This window comes from Mustela nivalis, assembly GCF_964662115.1.
Source record: "Mustela nivalis genome assembly, chromosome: 2".
NCBI lineage: Eukaryota > Metazoa > Chordata > Mammalia > Carnivora > Mustelidae > Mustela > Mustela nivalis.
In genome coordinates, this window is record NC_139021.1 from 143394925 (window position 1) to 143421373 (window position 26449).

Consider the following 26449-nt stretch of genomic DNA (forward strand, 5'->3'; position numbering starts at 1 on the left):
GCATCACTACCTCTCATTTCTAATGGTGACTACCAGTTCTTGAAAACATAGATTTGTTTGCATGTTTCTGAAATTTATACAAGTGAAATTATATATACTCTTTTTGTATCTGGCTTCTTTTGCTCAAGATTTTGTAAGTCATCCATTTTATGCGTTCATTCACATTGCTGTAGATAAGAGTATTACATGATGTGAATATGCACTTTTTATTTGTTCTACAATTGATAAGCATTTAGCAGTTTTCCAGTTTGGGATTACTATGAATAATGCTGCTGTAATATTCTAGTTTGAGTCTTTGGGTGAACATATCTGTACATTTTTGTTGGGTCTATAAGAGTGGAGTAGCTGAGTCATAAAGTATGTAGATATAGCTTTAGTGTATAATGCAAAACGGTTTTCCAAAGTGGTTATGCCGACCCATTTTCTTGCTTCCCATTTCTTTTCACTATTTTTTCACTATTTTCCCTCTTTGCTTTATGATATTATCATAATCAGCATCTGTTTTGACCCTGTGGTAGGAAATGAAAACTCTAAGATGGAATCATGATAAGAGCATGATGATAACTCTTAGTGACATTTTTTGGGGGGATTGTAAAATATTTGATTCACACCCTATCTACCTGTTTAGGGGATAAAAATAAAGAAGTGTAATAGAAGAAGAAGTTTTATGAATTGTCAAGTGTAGTATACAAATGTTTTATTTCAGTATTTCCTCTCACCACCAATGTTGAGAATAAAACCAGTACTTTTTCTAATGCTCTTCTAATGCTCCTGTCTGACCTCTTACCTTGGCTCTTGCTCTCTGTGTAAATGAGTGAGGAAGTGTGTGTATGTGTGTTGGATGGAGTATTTAAAGCAGCAGCATTCTGGGTGAGTGTACTAAGAATTAAGGAGCTGCTGAAATAATGCCTCTTGGTGGCAAAGAACCACAGAAAAGCCAGGGAACTCATGTTTCTTTATCTCTGGACTTCTTTCATCATTCTAGGGGTGGGGGGTAGTTTATGAAATATACATGGAAGGCACATATACAACATAAGGGTACAAATAAATAATGTGAAACAGGTTGTGTACTCACAACCAGGCTAATAAATGAGGCATTAGGGGTACTTGTGTAGCTCAGATGGTTAAGCGTCTGCCTTCAGCTCAGGTCACAATCTCTAGGTCCTAGGTTTGAGCCCCATGGCAGGCTCCCAGCTCAGCGGGGAAGTCCACTTCTCCCTCCCCCCACCCCCCCACCCCCGACTTGTGCTCTTTCTGTCTCTCTCAAATGAATATAAAAATCTTTTTTAAAAAAAAAATTTTTAAGAATTGACACATTAAGAAGCTCCTATGTTGGGGCACCTGGGTGGCTCAGTGGGTTAAGCCTCTGCCTTCCGCTCAGGTCATGATCTCAGGGTTCTGGGATTGAGCCCCACATCCGGTTCTCTGCTCAGCAGTGAGCCTGCTTCCTCCTCTCTCTGCCTGCCTCTCTGCCTACTTATGAGCTCTCTCTCTCTGTTAAATAAATAAAGTCTTTAAAAAAAAAAAAAGAAGAAGAAGAAGCTCCTATGTACTCCTTCCTGATTGTAGGTACTTCCAGAATCTAACATTTTCCTTGTTTTTCTGTTAATTTTTAACTGTCTATGTTTGTAGTCCTGTGGATACTAGTTTTGACTCTTTTTAGAAGTTTATATAGATGAAATTATGCTGTTTCTCTGTGACTTGCTTCTTTATTCAACATTTTAAGTTTCATTCATATTTACGTTGTTTCATAAATTTTCATTTCTGTATTTTATGAGCAAACAATAAAGTCTTTGCTCATTTTACTCTTGATACACACTTTATTTCTTTCCAGTTTGGGTTTTTCTTTCTGCTATGACAAGTAATACGAACATTTTCCTGGTACACATGTGTGAAAGTTCTTCTGGATTAATTAGGAGTGAAATCTCTGAATCATGAGACATAGAAGTATTGCACTTTAGAAATGATACTATTTTCCACAATTGTTCAGTTTCACTCCCCATAAGTAGTTTATGCTGTTTTCCATTTTCTACATCTGTGCAACACTTGGTATTATCCAGTTTCTTATTTTTGTCATGTGATGGGAATATAGTGATACTTAATTGTGGTTTTATTCTGTATTTCCTTGACTAATAAGAAATTTGAGCTTCTTCTTACGTTTATGGAATGTTTGTTGCCTGGTCATGTCTTCTGTCTGTGTTTTAGATTTTTTTTGTATATTTTAGATGTAAGCATTTTGTTAAATATGTTACAGATATCTTCTTCCCTTCTGTAGCCTCCTTTTTCATTCTGTGGTATCTTTTCATGAGCAAATATTCTCAATTCTAATATAGTTGAAGTTAACAGACTTTTTTTTGTGTATGTGTGGGTTTTTTTCCTTTCAAAAATATTTAAGAAATCTCTCCTTGAGGTTATAGACATAATCTCCCTTTCTTTTAAAAAATTTAATTTACAATTAAATTACAAATACCTTGGTAGATTTCAGTGTGTATAAGTGTGAGCTAGATATCCACTTTCATTTTTTTCCTATATGAATAATTAGTGGATTCGGTGCTGAAAGTATTAAGAATCCACTCTTTTTCCTCACATATGTGGTGCCTGTCCATATATGTGACACTATCCCAATGTCAAGTAACACAGTCTAACATTGTTAGTAAGGCTTGATAATACATCATCGTGGTTCCCAGTCTTGCTCTTCTGCTGAAGTATCTTAACTATTCTTAGTCTTTTGCTTTTTCATAAAATGTTAGAATCATTTTGTTGAGTCCTGTGAAAAATTCTTTTGGGATTTTAATGGGAATAACAATGAACTAATAGATCAATTTCAGAAAGAATTAACATCTTATAATATTTTATTTGTTTGTTTATTTTTAAAAGATTTTATTTATTTATGTGACAGAGGGAGAGAGAGAGCCAAGTTAGCAAGCAAGAGCCCAAGCAAGGGGAGTGGCAGTCAGAGGAAGAAGTGGGCTCCCCACTGAGCAAGGAACCTGATATGGGGCTGATTCTGGGATCATGACCTGAGCCAAAGGCAGATTAAGCCGCCCAGGTGCCCCCACAACTTACAATATTTAGACTGAGTGTCCAAACCTCTGATAAATATATGTCCATTGATTCAGTTTTGTTTTAAGATTTATTTGATAGACAGCGAGAGAGGGAACACAAGCTGGGGAGTAGGAGAGGGAGAAGCAGGCTTCCCACTGAACAGGGAGCCCAATGCAGGGCTGGATCCCAGGACCCTGGGATCATAAGCTGAGCCAAAGACAAATGCTTACTGACTGAGCCACCCATGGGCCCCCACTGATTCAGTTTTAAGAGTTTTTTTCAATAAAATTTTATACTTTTTTATTTAAAAGGCTTGTATAATTTTTTTTTTAGATTTATTTCTAGGACTTAAAGTTTTTTTGCTATTTTATTTATCTATTTATTTATTAAAAAGATTTTATTTATTTATTTGACAGAGAGAGAGATCACAAGTAGGCAGAGAGTCAGGCAGAGAGAGAAGGGGAAGCAGGCTCCCTGTTGAGCAGAGAGCCTGATGCGGGGCTGGATCCCAGGCAGCAACTTAGATAAAATTATTACTTATTTAATAACTTATCCATAGATTTATTTGGAATTTTTTAGGTGATGATGATGATGATGATATTTATTAATCTGCACTAATGACAATTCTTTTTCCTTTTCAGTGTTTGTATTTTTCCTTGGCTTATGGACTGGCTTGAAATTCTAGTTTAATACTGAATTGTTCCTGTCTTGCTCCTGAACGTAACAGGAGTGTTTTCAATGGTTGACTGTTAAACGTGATAGCAACTATTTTTTTTTTTTGTGGCTACCCTTTATGAACGAAGGAAATTTGTTTTTTTATTTTATTTTTTAATATGAAAATTCTTTTAAAAACATTCTCATCCTTACAAAAACATTTACAGTAAAGTTTCATAACTTTTTTCCCCTGAGCCATGTGAGAGTAAGTTGCCTGCTGAAATACATCACTACCAAATATTAAGTGTATATTCTCTGAAGATTTTTTCATGTGTAACCACAATGCAGTCATTGAAATCAGGGTAGTCAGCACTGATGTGTTATTACCATGTAAGCTTCAGAGCCTGTTCAGGGCTTGCCATCTGTCCTAGTAATGACCTTTATAGCAAAAAGATCTAGTTCAGAATCACATAGTATTTTTAATGGTCATGTGTCTAGTTTTCTTCAAACTTCAGTACTTCCTCAGTTTTCCCTTGCCTTGATGACCTTGACACTTTTTAATATTATAGGTCAGTTATTTCTGCAGAATGCTCCTTAGTTTGGGTTTGTCTTTGTAGCCATATGATTGGATTTAGGTTATATATCTTCAGCAGGAATGTCACAGGAACAGTGCTGCTTTGTTCTCATTGTCAGGTGGCCCATGACTTTGGTTTGTTTCTTTAGTGATACTATCACAAATCACTTGATAAAGGTATTGTCTGTTAGCCTTCTCTACTGTAACATTACTCTCTCCCCCATTATAATTAGTATTTTACAGAGAGGAATTTTGAAACTATATAAATACTCTATTCCTTGTCAGATTTCCACTTTATTCACTTATTTATGTAATTATGAATATACTCATGATTCCTTATTTTATGTCATCATTTATAATCTGTGAATTGTAGTTTACTTTGATGCTCATACTGTTTAAGATTTGGCATTTGAGAACTCTTTTGGGTTCTGTGTACTTTTGACTTCGTACCCATCATCCTTTGAGTATGTTTTTGGCAATGCAAGATACCCCATTCTTATTTAGTATTTTCCCTCTTCCTTTCTGGGAACAGTCATTTTTTTCAAGGAATGCTGGTTACTTCTAGTGGGGAATAGTATTTAGAAGCCATGATCTGGGGGTTAGTGTGCTTATTGAATTGGGTTGTCAGTGCCCTTAAGCCCTCTCAAGATGTGTGAGTATACATGTGTGTACTTGTGAATGTTTATATGCATACTTATGACTGTATTTCTGTATCTGCCTCTATGTATTGAAAACTCTGTTTGCCTGTATAATTTGCCTCTATGTATTGAAAGCTTGTTCTCATAAATTTAATTCCAGTCTAAATACAGCATTTCTCTTTTTCTGTATTTATAATTCTCTCCTCCAACAGTGAGAAAATTGGTTTCTGTTTTCCTTAATATATTTATTCATTTAATGAATCATCAAGGGTGCAACCAATTCCTGCCACTGCAGTTATCATCTCTCCTATGTAGTTCCTCTCTTCACCCCATTAAAATTCTGTATCTTAATGAATCCTCATGCATAGCTTCTTATCATCCTCTGTGTACACCTTCCTCATTCTACTTGGGCTTTAACTTATTGTCAACCAGTCCCTTGGATTCTTACATTCCACACCAGCCTCTCTCCCCATATGGATGCCTCCTTACTTTGCTTGGGCTTGATACCACATGTCAGTTGATACCTGCACATGCACACATTTCTTGTCATAATTGTTTCTGACACCTGACACTAGTTCTTTTCCTATATAGATACCCTCCTCATACTGCTTGAGCTCTGATAGTCCTCTCCAGGACATGTCATGTGTGGATGCTTACCTCAGTCAGGCTGGACTCTGACAGTCCATACGGGGCTGCCCATTAGTGCATGCATGTGCCCTTCTTATTCTACTCAGGCTCAAATGTTCCCCTACTCCCTCTCTGAATGTCCTTTTTCAGTCTTGTGGACTTTCACATGCCTGGTAAACTGCAAAGCTACGTCCCTGCAGGGACCTGTTCTCTACTTGGGCTTTTTTTGGGTAGAGACTGATCTTGCTCTTTCTCACCTAATGGCTTGTTCAGGAAGGGAAAGGATAGTGAAGAGGAAGAAGAAGCGAGTTAGAAAAAAAAATCTACCAACTTCATTAAGGTAGTATTCACATTCAAATAAAGTGTACCCATTTTACCTATACAGTTTCTGTTTTAATGAATATGTCTACAGTTATATAACCACCACCACCACAATCAAGATAAAGAATGTTTCTGTAGCTATTGAAATTCTCTCATGTCCCTTTGGAGTCAGTCCTCTCTCAAACCTGTCCCAGGCAGCCTTTGCTCTGCTTTCTGTTACTAAAATTTTGTCTTTTCTAGAAATTCATCTAAATGAGATCATTCAGTGTCTATTCTTTTTGTTTCTGGGTTTTTTCACTCAACATAATGGTTTTGATATTCATTTGTTTTGAGAGTATCAGTAGTTCATTCATTTTTACTGCTGAATAGCATTTTGTTGTGTATGTGTGTGTGTCTGTGTGTGTGTATATCATAATTTTATTTTTATTCATATACCTGTTGATAGACACTTGAGTTGTTTTTAGTTGTTGGGTAATTGGGATAATGCTGAATTTCTAGATATTAATGATGAAAATTAATAAGAGTGAATGTGATTTCAAGAAATTAGAATTTTAATTTAGACCAGTTCTTATACTTGTTTGTTGTGTGTTCTTGGACAAATTCCCTCTAAAAAATACAGAAATTATAATAGCTCCTATCTCAGGACTGTTGTAAAGAATGCATGAGGAAATTCAGATAATGTGCTTAAGCATAATGTCTGATGCATAGAAAGCTATTAATAAATGTTAGGTATTACTAACAATAATGATAATAACAATAAATATGTGAAGGTCAGTGGTTTTTAATTGCTTACATTGCTCAAAATTTTATGTGACTGCTCAAAAAGCTAATTCCATTTATTTTAGTATTCATTTAATTAATGTTATTCCATCATTCAGTATATTTTATTAAGTACTTTTGAGTACTAAGATTGTAATAATGAAGATGAAAAAGATGACACAATTCTTGTCTTACACGTAGTGAATTGTTCTTAAAACTACACATTACAACTGGATAGTGGGTTTTGAAATATATTTTGGCCATTATAACTAGAATTTTTGCTAATTAAGTAGAATAGTATAGGCACTATCAGAGGGCATCACATGTAGCAAAGACAAATATGCCTTGTGGAACTTGTTTTTAATGTGATATCTATATCTGTCTGTCCACGATCGAATCATCCATCCTTATTTAGATATCTGCATACACACACATATGTGAACAGATATTCGTGAATACGTTATTATTTCGTGAATAATTTATATAAATTTATATAAATTATATTTGTGAATAAATTATTTCTTTTGTGGGTTATGGTTCTTCCCCCCAAAAATAAACCTCTTCTAAGTACATAAACAATGCTATACTTAAAACTCCAAGACAAGTCACAGATTTAAATTGAAAATAATGTGAACGATCACTGCATCAACAAAACATTAATCCTCAGTAAATATGCTGAAAGGTGTGATGTTTTATAAAGGCCCCTCCAAAATTTTGTATAAAAGATTTGAAGAAAAATTTTATGTTCTATAGGAAAGCTAAATGTGAAAATTAACTTACTCCATGGATATTAATGTAACCAGCTACCTTATACTCTAGGAGAACATATAAGGATTAAGCATTTATAAAAATGATATGTTACAAAGGGCAAAAGATAAGATACAAACTGTGTATGATTGGAACTTACGGTTTTTTCTAGTATTTTTTTTTATAGATGTAATACCATTTCAGTCAAAATCAAAACACCTTTGTGGTGTTCATGAAAGAGACTCCAAAACTGTTAACGCCAAAGAGTTTATTCTGTGTTCTTGGAGAAACACAAAAAGAGAAAGGGGGTGGGAGGGAACTCTTTAGAGCAGGATATAATACTGAGACAAACATAAAGCAGTGGAAAAGAACAGAAAATGCAGACATATGCCCTGAAGTATCTACTAAAAAACAATTGGACACAAAAGGATTTTAAAGGAAATGTTGAGGACAAATTCAGTAGTATAGAAGCAGTTATTTAGTTCATACTATTAGTAAACAAATGGTCTGAAGAGCTTATTTTTTTTAATTAAAAAATTAGAAGAAATTTATAACTGATATTTTCAGATATGACAGAAGAAATCTACAGAAAAGGATATCCTGACTCAAATGTATATAATTATGTTTAGTATAAAAGTTGAAACAGAGGAAATTTATAAATAATATTTGCTTGGAATATTACAGACCTGCTCATATATAACAATGTTCCAGTCAGTCGAAGTGCCATATTTTTCTGCTTTAAAAATATCTTTGTCCCAACCATTTGTTAGGATCATCTCATCTCTGAAGCTCTTATTAAAAATCAGTCTTTATAAATTTGTATTTTAGAAATCATCTCAAATATAACCTGAATGATTAGATGTTAAATTGCATAGGTGAATTACAGTGTTACTCAAAAATTATTCTTGATGCACATTGTAGAGACTGTGTGATGTGATGTGATTGTTCATCCATATACTTTTGTTTTTAAAGAAACAACTTTTCAAAAAGAAAATTAAAAAAATCAATCTCTCCTCTTCCTCTACTCCCTTTCCTAGGATGCCTCTTGTGATTGTGTTGTAGCATATCTGAAAAACAAGGCAGCTTTGTTGACATCACTGATGATGCTTGTCAGCAGAGATTGGTCAACGCTGCCAAACTTTTTTGTTAGTCATTTCAACTATCCATGTCCATTGCAGCTGCTCTGGAACTCATAGGAAGATCCCAGTTTTTGCAAACTCATGGAAGAACCACTTGGGTAAGATGGAGTTTGTTATAGGGTTTTCCAATAAGTTAGTATGTGGAACAGAATCATAATATTAGAATGAAAGTTTACATTGATGCTATGTGAAAAGAGAAAAGTGAAAGATGACTTGCTGACAGTAGTCTCCTAATGCTCTTAGAATAAAGGAAAGTTTATCTTTTTGAATCTTAAATAAAATGTGAATGGCATAAGGGTTAATTAAGATTAATTGTATTTAGAGTTCAAAAATCCAAACTAGAATCCATAGAAACTTCTGAGATACTTCATTTAGTAAAGTGGCCCAGCATACTTGGACAATCAGTTAACTATGAATTGCTTATTTTTCATGCATTGGTGTGTTGTAGTTATTATGTATTTTTGCATTTGTTAAATATGTTTATGTAAAATGCTTAGAACAATGCCACCATTGTTCAATAAATATTAGCTTCTTAGTATATGTAATATGAAGCATGAACATTGCATGCGTGATTGTTACTCAGTGGTTTTTTTTTTTTTTTTTTAAGAGAAGGTTTTCTGTCCCATTTTATGTTTTTCTTCTCACTCTAATGCTTAAAGACACTTTTCCCAATTTAGGCTTGGGCACTTTTCACTTGAATCAAGGTTTAATAGGGAGTACTACCATTGGTTAGTCTCAGAGTTATTTGGAGGGGAGATGGTTTTATTAATTGATTCAGTTGGAAATCTTATTCATGATCTTTAGGCTCTTATACTCTGATAGAAATAAATTTTTCCCTCTTTGATTGCCTAAATCTAGACCGCTAGACTGTTACAATTTTTTTTTCCTTTGAGGCATAGCAAATAAACATTAGTAACTCAGTTGTCTTGGCCTATCCTATTAACTTACTTGATTTTAGAATAATGTTTTGTCAGTTTTCAAAAATACTGGTTTGTGTATGGGCTTTCATTTTTTATTGATTTCTAGTCTTAGTACATTCATAATAAAGAATATCTATATGATATAAGTTGTTTGGGATGTGTCGATATTTGCTTTTGTGTCCTAAAGCAAAGGTTGGAAAACTTCTCCTTAGTAGGCCACATTGTAAATATTTTAGCTTTTTTGGGCAAGAAGCAAAATTGCAGCTCTTAGTTGATATTTATAGAATCATTTAAAGTGGACTCATTTAAAAATGTAAAAGCCATTCTTAGCTCATGGACTAAATAAAAATAGACATCTGACTGGTTTTGTCCTGTGGACCGTAATTTATTTATTCCCTGGCTTAGAGTATATTCAGTTTTTGTGAACTTTCTGTGTTTGTTTGAACAGAACATTGTATTTGTGTATTTTAGATAGCAGTGAATCTATTAAACGTTTTAATTGTATTATTTATCTCTTATTCATCCTTACTAAATTTTTATCTTTGATCTGTGAGTTTCTGAGAGTAGTGTTAATTTCCTGCTATAGTTACAGATTTTTTAATTTCTTCTTTTAATGCTGTCAAATTTTGTTTTAGTATCTTCAGGCTATTTTATTAGGTATATAAATGTTTGTGATTGGCTGATCACCTTGGTGGAGTGTTTCTTTGATGACTAAAGTCTTCATTTATGCTCATTAATACTTTTTATCTTTAATTCTACCTTGCAAAGTAATAGTAATACTGGTATGTCAATTTTATTTTTCTTGTTATTGTTGAGATTTATCTGGTGTTACACTCTCCTTTTATTTGGTTTAAAATTTTTTTAATCAGGTCTTTTTTTTTTTTAAAGATTTTATTTATTTATTTGACAGATAGAAATCACAAGTAGGCAGAGAGGCAAGCAGAGAGAGAGAGAAGAGGAAGCAGGCTCCCTGTGGAGCAGACAGCTCGATGTGGGGCTCGATCCCAGGACCCTGGGATCATGACCTGAGCCGAAGGCAGAGGTTGTTTTTTTTTTTTTTTTTTTTGCTTTTTTTGGTGATTTAATTTATTTTTTTTTTAATTTTTTTTTAACTTTTTATTTTTTATAAACATATATTTTTATCCCCAGGGGTACAGGTCTGTGAATCACCAGGTTTACACACTTCACAGCACTCACCAAAGCACATACCCTCCCCAATGTCCATAATCCCACCCCCTTCTCCCAAACCCCCTCCCCCCAGCAACCCTCAGTTTGTTTTGTGAGATTAAGAGTCACTTATGGTTTGGGGGAGAAGGCAGAGGTTTTAACCCACTGAGCCACCCAGGCGCCCCTTAATCAGGTCTATTAATTTTCTAGGGCTGCCATAATAAAGTACAACAAGCTGGGTGGCATATAACAACAAATTTGTACTCTCACAGTTCTGAAGGCTAGAAATCTGAAATCAAAGTGTTGTCAGGGCCATGTGCTCTCTGAAGGATCTAGGAGAGGAATCTTCCTTGCTTCTTTGGCTTCTGGTGGTTGCTGGCAATCATAGGCATTCTTTGCCTTACAGATGTATCACAGCTGCCTCTGCCTCCCATCTTCACATAACCTTCACATGACCTGTATGTGTGTGCATGCAAATTTCTCTCTTATAAAGATACCAGTCATATTGGATTTAAGCTTGATGCGAATCCATTATGACCTCAACTTGATTACATTTGCAAAAACCCTATTTCCGGATGAAGTCACATTCCCAAGTTTTAGATTGGTATGAATTTTTAGGGGGACATTATTCAATCTAGTACAGCTCTGAGGTATAATTTACATGCACTAAAATTCAGCCTTTTTTGTTGTATAGTCTGTGAACTTGACAGATCTTTACAATTGCATAGGTATTACAGTCACCCCCAAAATTCCATCCCCCCCTTTTTGTTTTTAACTTTTACAGTCAATCCTTACATCTGCGGCTAGCTCCTGGTAACCACTGATGTCTTTTTTTATGTCACTATAGTTTGCCTTTTCAAGACTGTTATATAAATGGAATCATATACAGTCCTTTGAGTCTGGCTTTTTTCATTTACCATAATTAATTTTCAAATTCATTTATGCTATCCTCATATCACTAATCTATTCCTGCTTAATGCTGAGTAGTAGTCCATTGTATGCATGTATCATAGTTTTCCATTTACCAGTTGAAGGATATTTGTGTCACTTTCTAGTTTGGGGCATTTGTGAATAAAGCTTCTATAAACATTTATGCACAGATGTTCAGGTGTACATGTTTTCATTTCTCTTGGATAAGTACCTTGGTAATAGGATTTCTGGGTTGTATGGTAAGTATATATGTAACTTAAGAAATGGCCAAACTATTTTCCAGAGTGGCTATCTGATTTTGTGTTCCCACCAGTGATTAACAGAAGTTGGAGTTGTTTTGCCCCCTTGCCTGTGCCTGGTATTGTATTTTTCAGAAGCCCTTCACATAGATGTGCAGTGCTATCTCATGGTGATTTAAATTTGCATTTGCCTAATGACTAATGATTTTGAGCATATTTTCATGTACTTATTTAATATTTTTGTATGATCTTTGGTGTCTGTTATTTTGCCCATGAACAAAAATGTTGCCTGTTTTAATTGATTTTTAATACTTCTTTATGTATTTATAGATAAATGCTTAAACAGGCATGTAAATGATGAAACGAATGTTGAAAAAAATGGTATTTGCTTTTTAGGCAGCTGTGTACAACTGTGAGTTAGTGAAGTCTGTTAAAATCCCTAGAGCTTCATATTATCATTATTTTTACTATCGCTGTTGTTTAAAAAATAGCTCACAGTCTGTAAATGCTCTCTGTGATTTAGACACTATGCCCAGTATTTTACCTGAATTATTGTAAATATTTTCTCCCAGTTTATAACTTCTTTTTTTATTCTGTTATTCATTTTTTTAAGAGAGGAAGTTCTCTTGAAATCAAATTTGTCAGTATTTTTTATGGTCATTTCGGTAGCATCATATTTAAGAAATCTTTGCCCAATCCAAGATTACAAAAATCTTCTGTTTATTTGAAGAATGTTTATAGTTTTAATTTGATGTATAGATCTGTAGACTGTTTTGAGAATTTTTATATATGGTGTGAGGTGTAAGTGAAATTAATTTTATTGCATATGGATGTTCTAGTACCATTTGTTGAAAAGACTATTCTTTATTGAATTGCTTTGATACTTTTGTCAAAAATGCCTTTGAACATATTTGTGGCTCTATTCCTGGACTCTTTTTTTAATTTAAATTTTTAATTTTTTTCAACATCTTAATTTTATTTTATTTTTTTCAGTGTTCTAAGATTCATTGTTTATGCACCATGCAATAGTGTCCTTCTTGATACCTACCACTAGGCTCACCCATGCCCCCCATACCCCTTCCTTCCAAAACCCTCAGTTTGTTTCTCAGAGTCCACAGTCTCTTATGCTTCATCTCCCCCTGCATTTCCCCTAATTCACTTTTCTTTTCCTTCTAATGTCCTCCATGTTATTCCTTATGTTCCACAAGTAAGTGAAACCATATAATAATTGACTTTTTCTGCATGACTTATTTCACTCAGCATAATCTCCTCCAGTCCCATCCATGTTGATATAAAAGTTGGGTATTCAACCTTTCTGATGGAGACATAATACTCTGTTGTATATATGAACGACATCTTCTTTATCCATTCGTCTCTTGAAGGGCATCTTGGCCCTTTCCACAGTTTGGCAGTTGTGGCGATTGCTGCTATGAACACTGGGATACATATGGCCCTTCTTTTCACCACATCTGTATCTTTGGGGTAAATAGTAGTGCAATTGCAGAATGTTAATGTAACTATTTTTAATTTTTTGAGGACTCTCCATACTGTTTTCCGAAGTGGCTGCACCAACTTGCATTCCCACCAACAATGTATGAGGGATCCCCTTTCTCTACATCCTTGCCAACACCTGTCGTTTCCAGGCACCCAAAGGCTCATTAACTCAATTTGATTAATTTTCTAACTTGTGATTTATATTTTCCCTAAGAGATTATATAGAACTGATATAATTCCTTTAAACTTTGGAAGAATTTGCTAGGAAAATATCTGGCCTTCAGTATTTCTTTTACAGAAGTTTTAAAATATGAATTAAATTTATTAATAATCACAGATCTCCTCAGGTTATCTGTTTCATTTGGGGTGAGTTTTGACAGTCTGTGGTTTTGAGTAATTTCTCCATTACATGTAAGTTGTCAAATTTGTGTACATAGAGTCACTCATAGTATTATTATTTTTGTATTCTTTTTTTTTTTTTAATTTCTTTTCAGTGTAACAGTATTCATTGTTTTTGTACCACACCCAGTGCTCCATGCAATACGTGCCCTCCCTAATACCCACCACCTGGTTCCCCCAACCTCCCACCCCAGTATTATTATTTTTTTTTCCTTCTAGTGTGTTTTTTCTCCTTGGCTCAGATTGCATGATTTCTGTTGATCTGTCTTCAAGTTCAGTCTGTTATCTCAAATTCTGGTATTTAGTCCTGCTGGTGCATTTTAAAATTTGATTATTGAATCTTTTCAGTTTTAAAATTCCACTTTATATATTTCCCATATCCTGTGTTTTTGCTCAGACTTTCTCTTCCTATTCCCTTCAAGAGTTCTCTCTTACTTTGGGAGAATTTTTCTAACAGCCCTTTTAAAATCTCTTTCAATTAATTCCAACTTCTGTCTTGTTTTGGCACTGGTGTTTGTTGATTGTCTTTTCCTGTGTGAAGTTCAGGTTTTCCTTGTTTGTAGGTTGAGTAGCTTTGGGTTTTACCTTAGATCTTTGCATGTTTTATGACACTTAATTTTGTTTAAATGATATGGAGAATACTGTGGGATTTCTTGGGGTTTTTGTTTTAATTTTAAAAGCAGATAAACACCCTGGTTGGATTCAAGCTATAATTTCCAACTAGCCAGCTATGTTTGGATTATGGTTATAATCAGTTCTGTTTCAAAGCCTTTTTCCCACGTTTGTCAGATATGTTCTTTTATATATATATATATATGATAAAGTACTATTATATATAAATATATAATAATATATAATATTTTTATATAAATATATATAAATAATATATAAACTTATATATAAGTAATATAAATATTATATATATAATATTTATATATATATAAAGATTTTATCTATTTATTTGACAGACAGAGATCACAAGTAGTCAGAGAAGCAGGTCTAGAGAGAGAGGGAAGCAGGCTCCTTGCTGAGCAGAGAGCCTGATCTGGGGCTCGATCCCAGGACTCTGGGATCATGACCCGAGCTGAAGGCAGAGGCTTTAACCCGCTGAGCCACCCAGGCACCCTGTCAGATATGTTCTTAGTATACATCTTTCAGAGGCTAGATTGGGTCTGGGCAATGGTCTGATATTATTTCTCAGAGTCTTTGATATACTGTTTAGGATCAGATTGAAGCCAAGTGCTGCTGAGAGGTGAACCTAGAAAGTTACATACAGCTTTTCAGAGTCACTTTCCTGAGCTAGTACTTTATGGTCTCCCTGATATTTTCTCTTCACCTGGGGATGCCCTTTTTGTTCCTGCACCTAAAAGCTGATGTTTTATTTTTCCTCTTCTGCTACTTATTTTCCACAGCTATAACAATGTCCAAGACAAAAGTGGTGTATACTTGTGTTCTGTCTATTCTTTGGGGTTCCTGCTTTGCAGTGGGCAGGAAGATAATTGAGATGTCTGAAAATAAGTCAGATTTTACAGTTCCTCTTTCCCAAATATATAGTTATATGTAGGACTGTTTTTATATGTCAAGGTATTTATAGCAGAGATGAAGCTTTACCCAGATGAATCTTGTAAAATTTCTTTCTTTTTTATTTTAAACATTTAATGCGGTGTTCTAAAGACATTTGTTATTCATTAGGATATTGCCTCCTCTCAGGTCAAATTCTTAGTATCCATATGACATCACCATTAAAAATATAATTTATTTCTTATAGCTTTGACAAATGCTTTTTTTTTGCTGTCAGTCAATAATTACCTATTGACATTACTAAATACACATTTGTAGATGCCATACCTAGAGATTCTGATTCAGTGGTGTACAGTATAGTAAATAAAGAAGAAAATGACCTACATGCTTATATCTTCTACTTTAACACTCTTCTTTAATACAGGACATTCCTATGGTCTAGGAGATGTCCTCAGGACAGGTATGTCTGAAGAGGATTGTGATGGTAGCAGTACTGAAGGTTGTTGATTCAGTGGTTGTCCCAAGGCAGTTAGGTACCATGTGAACAAACCTGATCTCTACCCACTCTTGTGCTGCCTTGGTTGGGGGCTTGTCCCTTACCATCATCCCAGGCATATTCTTTACTGGTTCATCTTTCTCAGAGTTGTCTGTGAGTTATTTAACATGCCATTTCTTAGTTGGTTATTCCTAACCAGTTCAGCAAGGAGTAGACCTTAATTCTTTTATTTATTTATTTATTTATTTATTTATTTTTTAAAGATTTTATTTATTTATTTGTCAGAGAGCGAGCGAGCGAGAGCGAGCACAGGCAGAGTGGAAGGCAGAGTCAGAGGGAGAAGCAGGCTCCCTGTGGAGCAAGGAGCCCGATGTGGGACTCGATCCCAGGACGCTGGGATCATGACCTGAGCCAAAGGCAGCTGCTTAACCAACTGAGCCACCCAGGCGTCCCTAGGAGTAGACCTTAATTCTTGTCATTTTTGTTATTTCATTTAAGAATGAGTAGTTTAATTTTTTTCAACTTCTGTTGAAGGGTAGCATACATCTCAGTAAGGTGCTGAAGGTATACCAATCTTAAGTGTACTACTTGAACTTTTCATATGTACTTATCCACATAACCACCATAGAGTCAAGACAACATTTCCAGCATCCTAATAGATTCCCTAATGCTCATTCCCAGTCAGTAGCCCCATTCCCCTGACTCAACCCCTGTTCTTATTTCTAGCACTATAAATTAGTTTTTCTTACTCTCAGTTTTCATATAAATCGAGTCATGCAATGTCTATACTCCTGTCTAGTATTTTTAATCAAATGACTTTTGTGGCCACGCCTTGTTGGGTTATTGTTTCTGACTAAAAAAGAAATACTCAAAAAACTGTATCTAAACTAAAGCATATTTAATTTGACTTTCATTTTGTATTTCTTGTAGGTGTTATAATCTTCAAATTTTCTAGGAAATTTTCCTTATCCTTTTCCCACTCTAAAACTTTGAAAGGTTTTTTGCTTCATCCACTCATGTAGTATCTTACTTACTTCCATAAATGATTCTTGCCTTAACTCTCTTTCTTGCTTTTCTACCTTTTCTTCTACCTGTATGTAGGGATGAAAAGGAGATTTCTGAAATCGTATTTCCTGTTTGTTCTTTGCCATGCTAGCATTTGGATGGGGTGAATTCAGGTTGAAATGAGTATCTTCAGTTAATGTGTTAATCTCATGTTTTCCTTCTCTTCTGACAGCATGATGGAAGTGGTTCACTGCATGATATTCAACTCTCATTGCCATCCAGTCCAGAACCAGAAGATGGTGATCAAATATATAAGGTATGATTAGGAGTCATGCTAAATTTTTCAAAATTATTTTGTTACTAAAATTATAAAGCAGTAACAGCTAAAATATTTAATAATAAATATATTAAAATCTGAAACTTTGCTATGTTGAGTTTTACTTCGGTCTGCTTTTAACTTTTGCTACCTTACTAAATTAAAATAATATCACCGTGGTACTTTAATTTGAATGTATTTTATCAGTTGGACAATTATTTGTCTTTCTATTATAGGTATCCTATACCAATAATATACCAATACTATACCAGTTCTTTTTCTTAAATCAAGAAATTATTAAATTTTTAAGTTCTTTTTGATAATTATGAATAGCAGTTTTTAAAATATAATTACCAATTAAAATGACTCACAGGTACTCCTCATATGTAATCACAACATTGAAAAGATATATGGAAAATGAGATTAATTTATCTCTTCCCATGTTTAAAAATATAATTATAGAAAATGGATACATTTTAGTTTTTGAAAACGTGTTTTTTACAATTTTCCTTTTTAGTTGAAAAAAACTCTTTTCTGGGTGCTTTTGTGACTCAGTTGGTTAAGTGTCTGCCTTCAGCTCAGGTCATGATCCCAGGGTCCTGGGATTGAGTTCTGTGTCAGGCTCTCTGCTTTGTGGGGAGTGTGCTTTTTCCACTGCCCTTCCCCCAGCTCATTCTCTGAATCTCTCTCTCTTTCAAATAAATAAATAAAGTCTTTAAAGAAAAAAGAAAAAAAGCTCTTTTCTTTTGCAGTTATTTCTGAAATACCTATTTCTTAATCACCTAAAGCATTCTTGGTTTAATGTTTCCAAGTAAAATTATTTTTTTTCTTTTGTATTCTATTTTCAGGGTTTGCTAGTCAACAAACAATCTTGAAATATTGGTGGCTTATAATGACAAAAATGTATTTCTCACTTGTTATTTTTCAATATGTTACATATTGACTGTAGATCAGCTGGGACTCTATGCTTCCTCTTCATTCTGGGACCTAAGCTGAAGGATCAGCCCCTATCCTGGAATATGTTTGTATACCTGAGGGAAAAGAACATTGCCAGAACCACATGTAGATTCTGCTTGCATGTTGCGTATTTCACTTCCATAGCAAGTCAAGTAGCAAGTGGTGTTATTAGAGGTCAGAGAAGCATAATTTTCTTGTAGGATGTGGGGTGACTTATTTGTGACTTATTTGGTAACAAGATTATGTATAAAACAACCAAAATCAAAAGAGACTGTAGGATTAATAGTCACATCTGGTTGTCGAGGCTTAGTTTTCAACATGTTATCTTAACTGTTCTTGCACAAATTTCTTCCCATTGCTGTGCTTCCACCCTATTGTGGGTGTGTATAGTATTCTAAATCAGCAGTTCTGCAGTTATGTTCCCAGTTATGTCCCCTGTTCATTCAAGATGGTTTAGTAGTACAGTTTCAAGTGATAAAAATATGGTGACTTGTATCATTGCAAGTTTAGAAACTAAAATCTCCACTGGACATGCCATGTCTCTAATCTTTTATCTTAGGACAGCTTCCTCTCCCATTTCCTTGATGAGCTAGTCTCAACATGGACCACTCTCTTCAAGCCTCATTCTCAGCCACTCTTCTCATTTTCTGTAGGTGGCCTTGTATTCATCAAACAAGATCTGCTACCTGCCTTCCTGCCTTCTGATTTACCTGTATCTGTTAATCATTCTCATTCACTTTGTTCCAGTTATAGGACAAAAATGGCCACTGTGCTGTGGAAGACCACCATTTGTTAGGTTCTTGACTATCTTCTGCTGCTGTTAAGGACCTAACTACCTCCTCCTCACTCATCTCTCATCAGTGTGCTTTCTTTACTTTCTCTTCATTATCGGTTTATAAATTTCTATATCATAAATTTGTCGTAAATTTAGTAAACCAAATAAACCTTTCCTTGACTCTCCTTAAACCTTTTTCCAGTTAACATGGAAACTTGGAAAGATGAAAGCAGTTACTTGTTTTAATGTATAAACATTTGGTGTGACTGTTGTCTTAAAAGCTTTATCCTTGATTTTTATGTCATTTGTCTCTAAAATTTTTTTTTTAAAGATTTTATTTATTTATTTATTTATTTATTTATTTGACAGAGAGAGAGAGATCACAAGTAGGCGCAGAGGCAGGTGGGGGTGAGGGGGGCAGCAGGATTCCCACTGAGCAGAGAGCCGATGTGAGGCTCGATTCCAGGACCCTGGGATCGTGTCCTGAGCTGAAGTCAGAGGCTTTAACCCACTGAGCCACCCAGGCGCCCCTGTCTCTAAAATTTCTTATACTCCTCAACATTTTCCCATTTTCCAATTTCCTTTGTCGGTTCCTTTTCTTCTTTAGAATAGAGATTTATATATTTTGTCCAGTTCTCTTTGACCTTTTTACTGTCATTATTTCATATATGGCATATGCATTGATAACATATATAGTTTCCCTTTCATACTTGGTGATCCAGTTACCCACAGGTACTTCTAACAGTATATCTAAAACTAACTCACAAGTATTCCCCTTTGAATGTGTTTTTCCTCTTTTATTCCCCATTTCTTTTGGTGGCAGTACTAATCACCGTATCACCCAAGCTAGAAATATAGGAAATTACTCTTGACTGCCTCTTGTGTTCTTTCACATGGAGACAGTCACCAAATTCTCCTAATTTTGATTCTTGCTCTTCCTTCTTCTCCCTATTATCATTCTCTTAGGTCAGGCTCCTACTGTCATATGAAGTATGACATCTTAGTAATAAGTTTCCTAAGTCTAATTTGGTTGTGGTTGTCAAGTTTGTTCTCCAAGCAGCTGTTAAAGACATCTCAAATGCACTATCACTTCCCTGGCTTTTTTAGGCCATGCTTGATGTTCATGGCCCTCTATGATTTAGCTCCTGCCCAGTTTACTACCCATATTGGTACGCACTCTTCACTACAGCCTTTGTGTAACAACATCACTGCTTGTAATTCTCCAAATACTCTGTCCTATGCTTGCCTTCACCTCTGTATTGTTGTATCATACTGAGAATCTCTTACTTTAAAATCCAGAGCCTGACAACACTTCTGTGTATTCGTAACTTTTTACTCATCCTTTAAGACTTCACTAGAGTTACCCATTTCCTGATATGTTTTTGCCCATCTTTATGTGTAAAATCCTTAGAGCAGTGCCTGTAATAAAGTTAATTATATTATAACTATATACATGTTGGCTGTTAATATGTTATCACATTGTATTTGAATTTCATTTTCAGGTCCCTTTCCTCCAACACTAGTGGGACCTAGCAATGACTGAATGATGGCTACATAGTATTTCATCAGATTGCTACCTTGTATTTCAGTTACCCCCTTTTTGGACACTGCTAAATTTGTAAACTTTTAGATAATACCTTCTTGTAGGTTTTTCCATACTTAGGATTGTTTCTTTGACATAGCTTCCAGGACTGGGACAACTGAAGCAGAGTGTAAGAATTTTTAAGACTCTTCAATGTAGAGCTGTATGTTTGTCAAGAAAGGCCAGTTTTGATGTCTGATAGTGTACCATTTTTTTCTGCAATTTTGTTAATCACATTGAATATTTCTCTCTTCAACTTAATACCTATAAAATAATACCTTAATACTTGAATTTGTATTTCTTCAACAAGTCATATAGAACATTTTACCAATTACCTACATATTTGTGAGAACAGTCTTATGTGGGGCCTAGAAAACAATCCTGTATATTTGCCACATAGCTTAAAAGTTTAAACATGTATTTCATGATCTGCAATCTCTTTATCTCATTTTTTGGTCTTGATTTATGATTAAAAAAGTTAAGCTCTTTAAATTCAACTGGAAGTCATTTTTTATATATAATGAACAGTTTTATCAAATTCAGTATACATAACATTACAAAAATTTTTTGTCCCCATTTTTGTGATACTTAATATGTTATGTTAAAGCCTTTATAAAATGTCTGTTTCTGATTTCTTGTTAAAGAGACTGCATTATTTTGTGTTTGTTCCTGGTGTATCTGCAAGAGATGGTATACTTTGCTCAGTAACAACACATTATATTTACTTACATATTTTTCTCTCTAGAAAGATATATCATTCACATGTACATATCCTTATTTCCTTGCTGTACTCTTGCCTCAGTATATATTTCTGGATAATTCAATAGTAGTAAACATAGTGGACTAACTATAAGGTAAAGATAATTTACACTTGGAAATATAACTGGATCCCTGCTTTACTTGACAGTAGGTTTCTGTTTAATACTATTAGGAATTTCTTAATAGACTAAATTGACAGGGTATTTTGTCTTTGAGTCAGGCAGTTCTCAGGAAGGTGGCTCATGGAAAAAAAATCTCCCTGTTACCCTACCAGGCATATTTATATTTCTGCAGATTTCTGAACCAGCTGTGAAATGACTCTGTGCCTTTAATTATGCTGTTTTCTGTTTGTTGTGCCCTGCATTATTTTTGATAGGCAACTCTCATACATCCCTTTAAATTTGCCTGAAGTAACTGTCTTATCTGTAATTTATTTTACTATTGGCCTTTTTTCCTGTTTCCCTATCTGTAAAGGGGGATAATAATATCTACCTCAGGGTCTCAGGGTCATACTCAGGATCAGATGCTTAGATATCTAAAAGTACTTTGTTTATAGCATTTGAAAAGTACTTAATGAATGTTAGCTGTGTTGTTATTATTGTTCATTTTTCACATGTTGGGCTCCATTACACTATGAATTCTTTCTTTTTTAAGATTTTATTTATTTATTTGAGTGAGAAACAGAGAGAACATGAATGGGGTGAGGGGCAGAGGAAGAGGGACAAGCAGACTCCTCACTGAACATCAAGCCCCACTCGGGGCTCGATTCCAGGATCCTGATCATGATCTGAGCTGAAAGCAGATGCTTAACCAACTGAGCCAGCCAGGACCCCCCCTACACTATGAGTTCTTAGAAGACCAAAATGGGTTTTTGTTTGTTTTGTTTGTGTATAGGTTAATTGCTGGCATATTTAAGAAGAGTTTTCCCCATAATTTCCCCTTAACAAAAACCATTCATTATTCAATATTCATTGTTGATTTAATGCTTGTTAATTTTTAAAAATATTTCAGAATGAAGATTTATTAAATGAAATAAAACAACTTAAAGAGGAAATAAAGAAAAAAGATGAAAAAATCCAACTATTAGAACATCAGCTTGTAAGTATTATAGTGTAGTACATAAAGTAGAGGCTTTTCAAAGTGCACAATATATGTGTTTTGTTTTGTTTTTTAAAAAGTCTGGCTGGAATTGAAATTTGGCTTTATTTTTGGCTTTTGTGTTATTTTTATATTATATGAATTCTGAAATATGTGATTTACTTCAGTCTAAATATTCAGAAAGCTTAGTCTAAATATTAAGTACTCAAAGTGTAAAGAAAGTCTTCATCAGTCCATTTCAGTGGCCTTCATTTGGATATTCTGATTACATTCATGTTACTGATGAAAAATAAGTGTCTTTCTTCATATGTGTTTAAAGAAATGAACTGGTGAGTTGAGAACAAGGCATTTTTTCTCTGTGAGAAGAGAAATTAAGCTGGATTTTAGGCTTAGATTTCAGTCAGTAAGACTGTCAGAGTGAACAATATGCCAAGAAGATGCTTCTTCCCCATGGATGATACTGAGTGATAACTCAGGGTCATGTTCGAATCTTTGAAACTTTGTAATTGTTACAATTTCAAATGTTAGTCTCATCTAAAATCAGTATGTGCAGTATATTGAACATAATTATAATTTAGTTCATAAAATCGAAAAGGCCAGGATAACAGCATAATGGCATAAAAATGACAACAAGACCAGGAAAATATTTGTTGGAAGTCAAAGCATATTTTGGTATAACAAAGTATTTAGTAATATGAATATCACTTAGAATATAAAGGATATAATTTATTGAACTCTGAGCCGCTGAGGTCAGATCACATAGATCCAACTTATGAATAAATAATGAGGACAGATGGATCAGATGTTATTTTTGAGAGTATAAGGAGAACTTAAAAATCTGAAACACAAATGAATGGGTATTGCAAATCAAGGGCCTACCAAATATAAAATTAATAAAGAAAGTAATAAGGCCTCATGTTTGTATTTCAAAACTAAAGATAAAAACCTAGCCAGTTTTCAGGGAGAAGAAAAACAGCATTAGGAAATTAAGTAAGCTTCAGATTTTGGAAAAATGTGTTACAGAGCACAAGAATTGTGTCTAGTGCACTTCAGAAAAAGGTTATGCCCTCATATTTTATATCTAAACAAATTTTTATTCATATACCAAGGAAAATTTTCAGACCTTTAATATCTTGAAAACTATGCCATCCGGTTATCTTTGTAAAATTGCTTAATAATGCATACCAAATAGTTGAGGGGAAGATTTAAAAAATAACTCAAGAATTTTAGGAGGTTGAGGGGGCATCTGTGTGGCTCAGTCAGTTAAGTGACTGTATCTGTCTCAGGTCATGATCTCAGGGTCCTGGGATTGAGCCCCACATGGGGACTCCCTGCTCAGCAGAGAGTCTGCTTCTCCCTCTCCCTCTGCCCTTCCCCTTGGCTCATGCTTCGCTCTCCTTCTCTCAAATAAATAAAAACTTAAAAAAAAAAAAGAAAGAAAACCATTTTTAGGTAGGCTGGATGAGCTGAACTTCCCAGCCAGTAATGGGAGAAAATTTATTGCTCATTATTTTATCTAATGTAATTATATATCATTTGAATGTTGGACTTTTTGAATTTATACATTTTTATTTTCTTGAAATTAAAAATTTTTAGTTTTTAAATTTTAAATTACTATTAAATTTTAAAAATGTTTACATTAAGTAAAGTACATGTTTGAGGAAGGAAATAAGGAATATCCTGAACTCAGAAGTTTTTCTCTTCTACAAATGGATATCTAGAATTATTTTTAAAATATTCTGATATACTTACATAAATTTAAAAATTTTTATGAAATGCTTTAAAATAACTATTAGGTTAGAATAGTATATTATACAAAAGATAAAATTTTTTAAAAAAGACATAGAAAGTAGAAAAATACCAAGGATATCTAAAAACAGCAGAACTAAGGTGACAAATTAGATCAGATGTAATAACAGTAAATGAAAATAGTCTTATCTCTCTTAGTTTCATTGAGGATTTAATGCAAAATCCATTAATTTTCTTTGTATATAAAGAAATTTAAATCAAATAAAATGGTACAATAATGTTGAACATAAAAGGTTGGGTGAGACAAAATGAAATTACTCTTATCAAAAAAGCAGGGGTTGCAATAAAAAGATAAATCTAAGATGGGAAGAATTATGAAAAGAGGTCACTTTATATTGATGTATGGAATGTATATATTGATGTATGGAATTAGGAATGAAAGGGAGAGCAGTTTATTTATTTTGGAGCAGGGATTGCTGAGGGATTTTTACAGGAACAAAGGGGACTGCGGGTAACATCTGCCTCTTTCACCCCCCAGCATAAACACATGGCCAGCTGTGTGAGGTAGCCAAGTACTGATATTCACTACCTAACTTGGTAACACCAAGCCTTGCCCACTCCCTTGTGCTTTGGGGGATCCACTCTTCCAAGTCACGTTTGCCTCAGTCCCCGTACTGCAGATCCCCTCCCCCAAAAGACCTGCACAAACCTTGGCAACACTGTCTCCTGACCCAGGCATTTTGCAAGGCTGGGTTGGCATCAGGCCCATTGGCAGCAGGCCCTGTGGAAACCCTAGGTGTTAAAATTGTGCACCAACTGGGAACCAAACACTGCCCACAACAGGCAAAGAGAACCTCTGCAAATAACTGGATTAAAAGAAAAAGTGACCAGGACACAACTGCAGGGCCCACACAACACATATAGGAGAACCCCAGAGGATTGTTGAAGAAGAAAACCAAAGCTGAAGGCACCACAATGTCTGATTTCAAGCTATGTTACAAAACTGTGATCATCAAGATACCATGGTATTGGCACAAAAGTAGGACACATAGATCAATGGAACAGAATAGAGACTCCAGAAATGAACCCTCTACTCTATGGTCAACTAATCTTTGACAAAGCAGGAAAAAATACCCAATGGGGAAAAAGAAAGTCTCTTCGATAAATGTTGATGGGGAGAATTGGACAGCTACATGCAGAAGAATGAAATGAAACTGGGCCATTCTCTTTACACCATATACAAGATAAACTCAAAATGGACGAAAGACCTAAATGTGAGAGAGGAAGAAGATATGAACAGACACTTCTCCAAAGAAGACATACAAATAGCTAACAGACACGTGAAAAAATGTTCAGCATCACTAGCTATCAGGGAAATACCAATCAAAACCACAATGAGATACCACCTTATACCAGTTAGAATGGCAAAGATTAAGAAGACAGGAAACAGCAAGTGGCGAGGATGTCAAGAAATCCTCTTACGCTGTTGGTTGGAATGCAAGCTGATACAGCCAATCTGGAAAACAGTATGGAGTTTCCTCAAGGAGTTAAAAATAGAGCTACCTTATGACCCAGCAATTGTGCTAGTAGGTGTTTACCCCAAAGATTCAGATGTAGTGAAAAGAAGGGACACATGCACCCCAATTAGTGTTCATAGCAGCAGTGTCCACAATAGCCAAACTGGAAGGAGCTGAAGTGTCGTTCAATAAATGAATGTATAAAGAAGATGTGGTTCATATATAAAATGGAATATTACTCAGCCAATGGAAAAGATGAATACCCACAATTTGCATAGATTTGGATGGAACTGGAGGGGTTATGCTAAGTGAAAGAAGTCAGTCAGAGCAAGACAATTATCATATGGCTTTGCTCATATGTGGAACATAGGGAATAGCACAGAGGACCAGAGCGTAAGGGAGGGAAAACTGAATGGGAAGAAATCAGAGTGAAGGACAAACCGTGAGAAACTCTGGACTGCAGGAAACAAACAGCGTTATGGAAGGGCGGGGGTTAAAGGATAGGGTAACTGCATAATGGGTATTAAGAAGGGCACATGTAGTGATGAGTACTGTGTGTTATACACAACTAATGAATTGTGGAACACTACATCAAAAACTAATGATGGCTAATTGGACACGATTAAACAAACAAAAAAAAAAACAGAACATTCCTTCTTAAATACCAGAATACAGATTCTTTTAAAGTGCACATGGTACATCCTCCCGAATATATCACATATTAGACCATAAAATAAATCTGAACAGATTCAAAAAGATCAAAGTCATACCATACATCTTTTCTGAGTACAGCACTATGAAATTAGAAATAAGCCACAAGAAAAAAATCTGGAAAGAGCACAGATTCATGGAGGTTGAATAACATACTATTAAACAATGAATGGGTCAACCAAGAAATCAAAGAAAAAAGAAAAAATTATATGGAGATGAAAATTGCTAGCTTAAGAAGCAAGAAACATCTCAAATAAAGAATCTAACTCTAAACACAAAGGGGCTATAAAAAGAACAAACAAAACCCATA

At 34.7% G+C, this 26449-nt stretch overlaps 1 protein-coding gene across 10 annotated transcripts in view; it reads left to right on the plus strand.

Annotated features, from left to right (window-relative positions):
* The window catches only part of CCSER2 (coiled-coil serine rich protein 2), a 187822-nt gene that overhangs the window by 120304 nt on the left and 41069 nt on the right, over positions 1-26449 (plus strand). For all 10 annotated transcript variants that reach the window (XM_082719676.1, XM_082719677.1, XM_082719678.1 and 7 more), the window contains 2 exons: positions 16908-16991; positions 22076-22162. In XM_082719676.1, coding sequence (XP_082575802.1) covers positions 16908-16991; positions 22076-22162 — 171 coding nt within the window. The remainder of the gene's footprint in view (positions 1-16907; positions 16992-22075; positions 22163-26449) is intronic.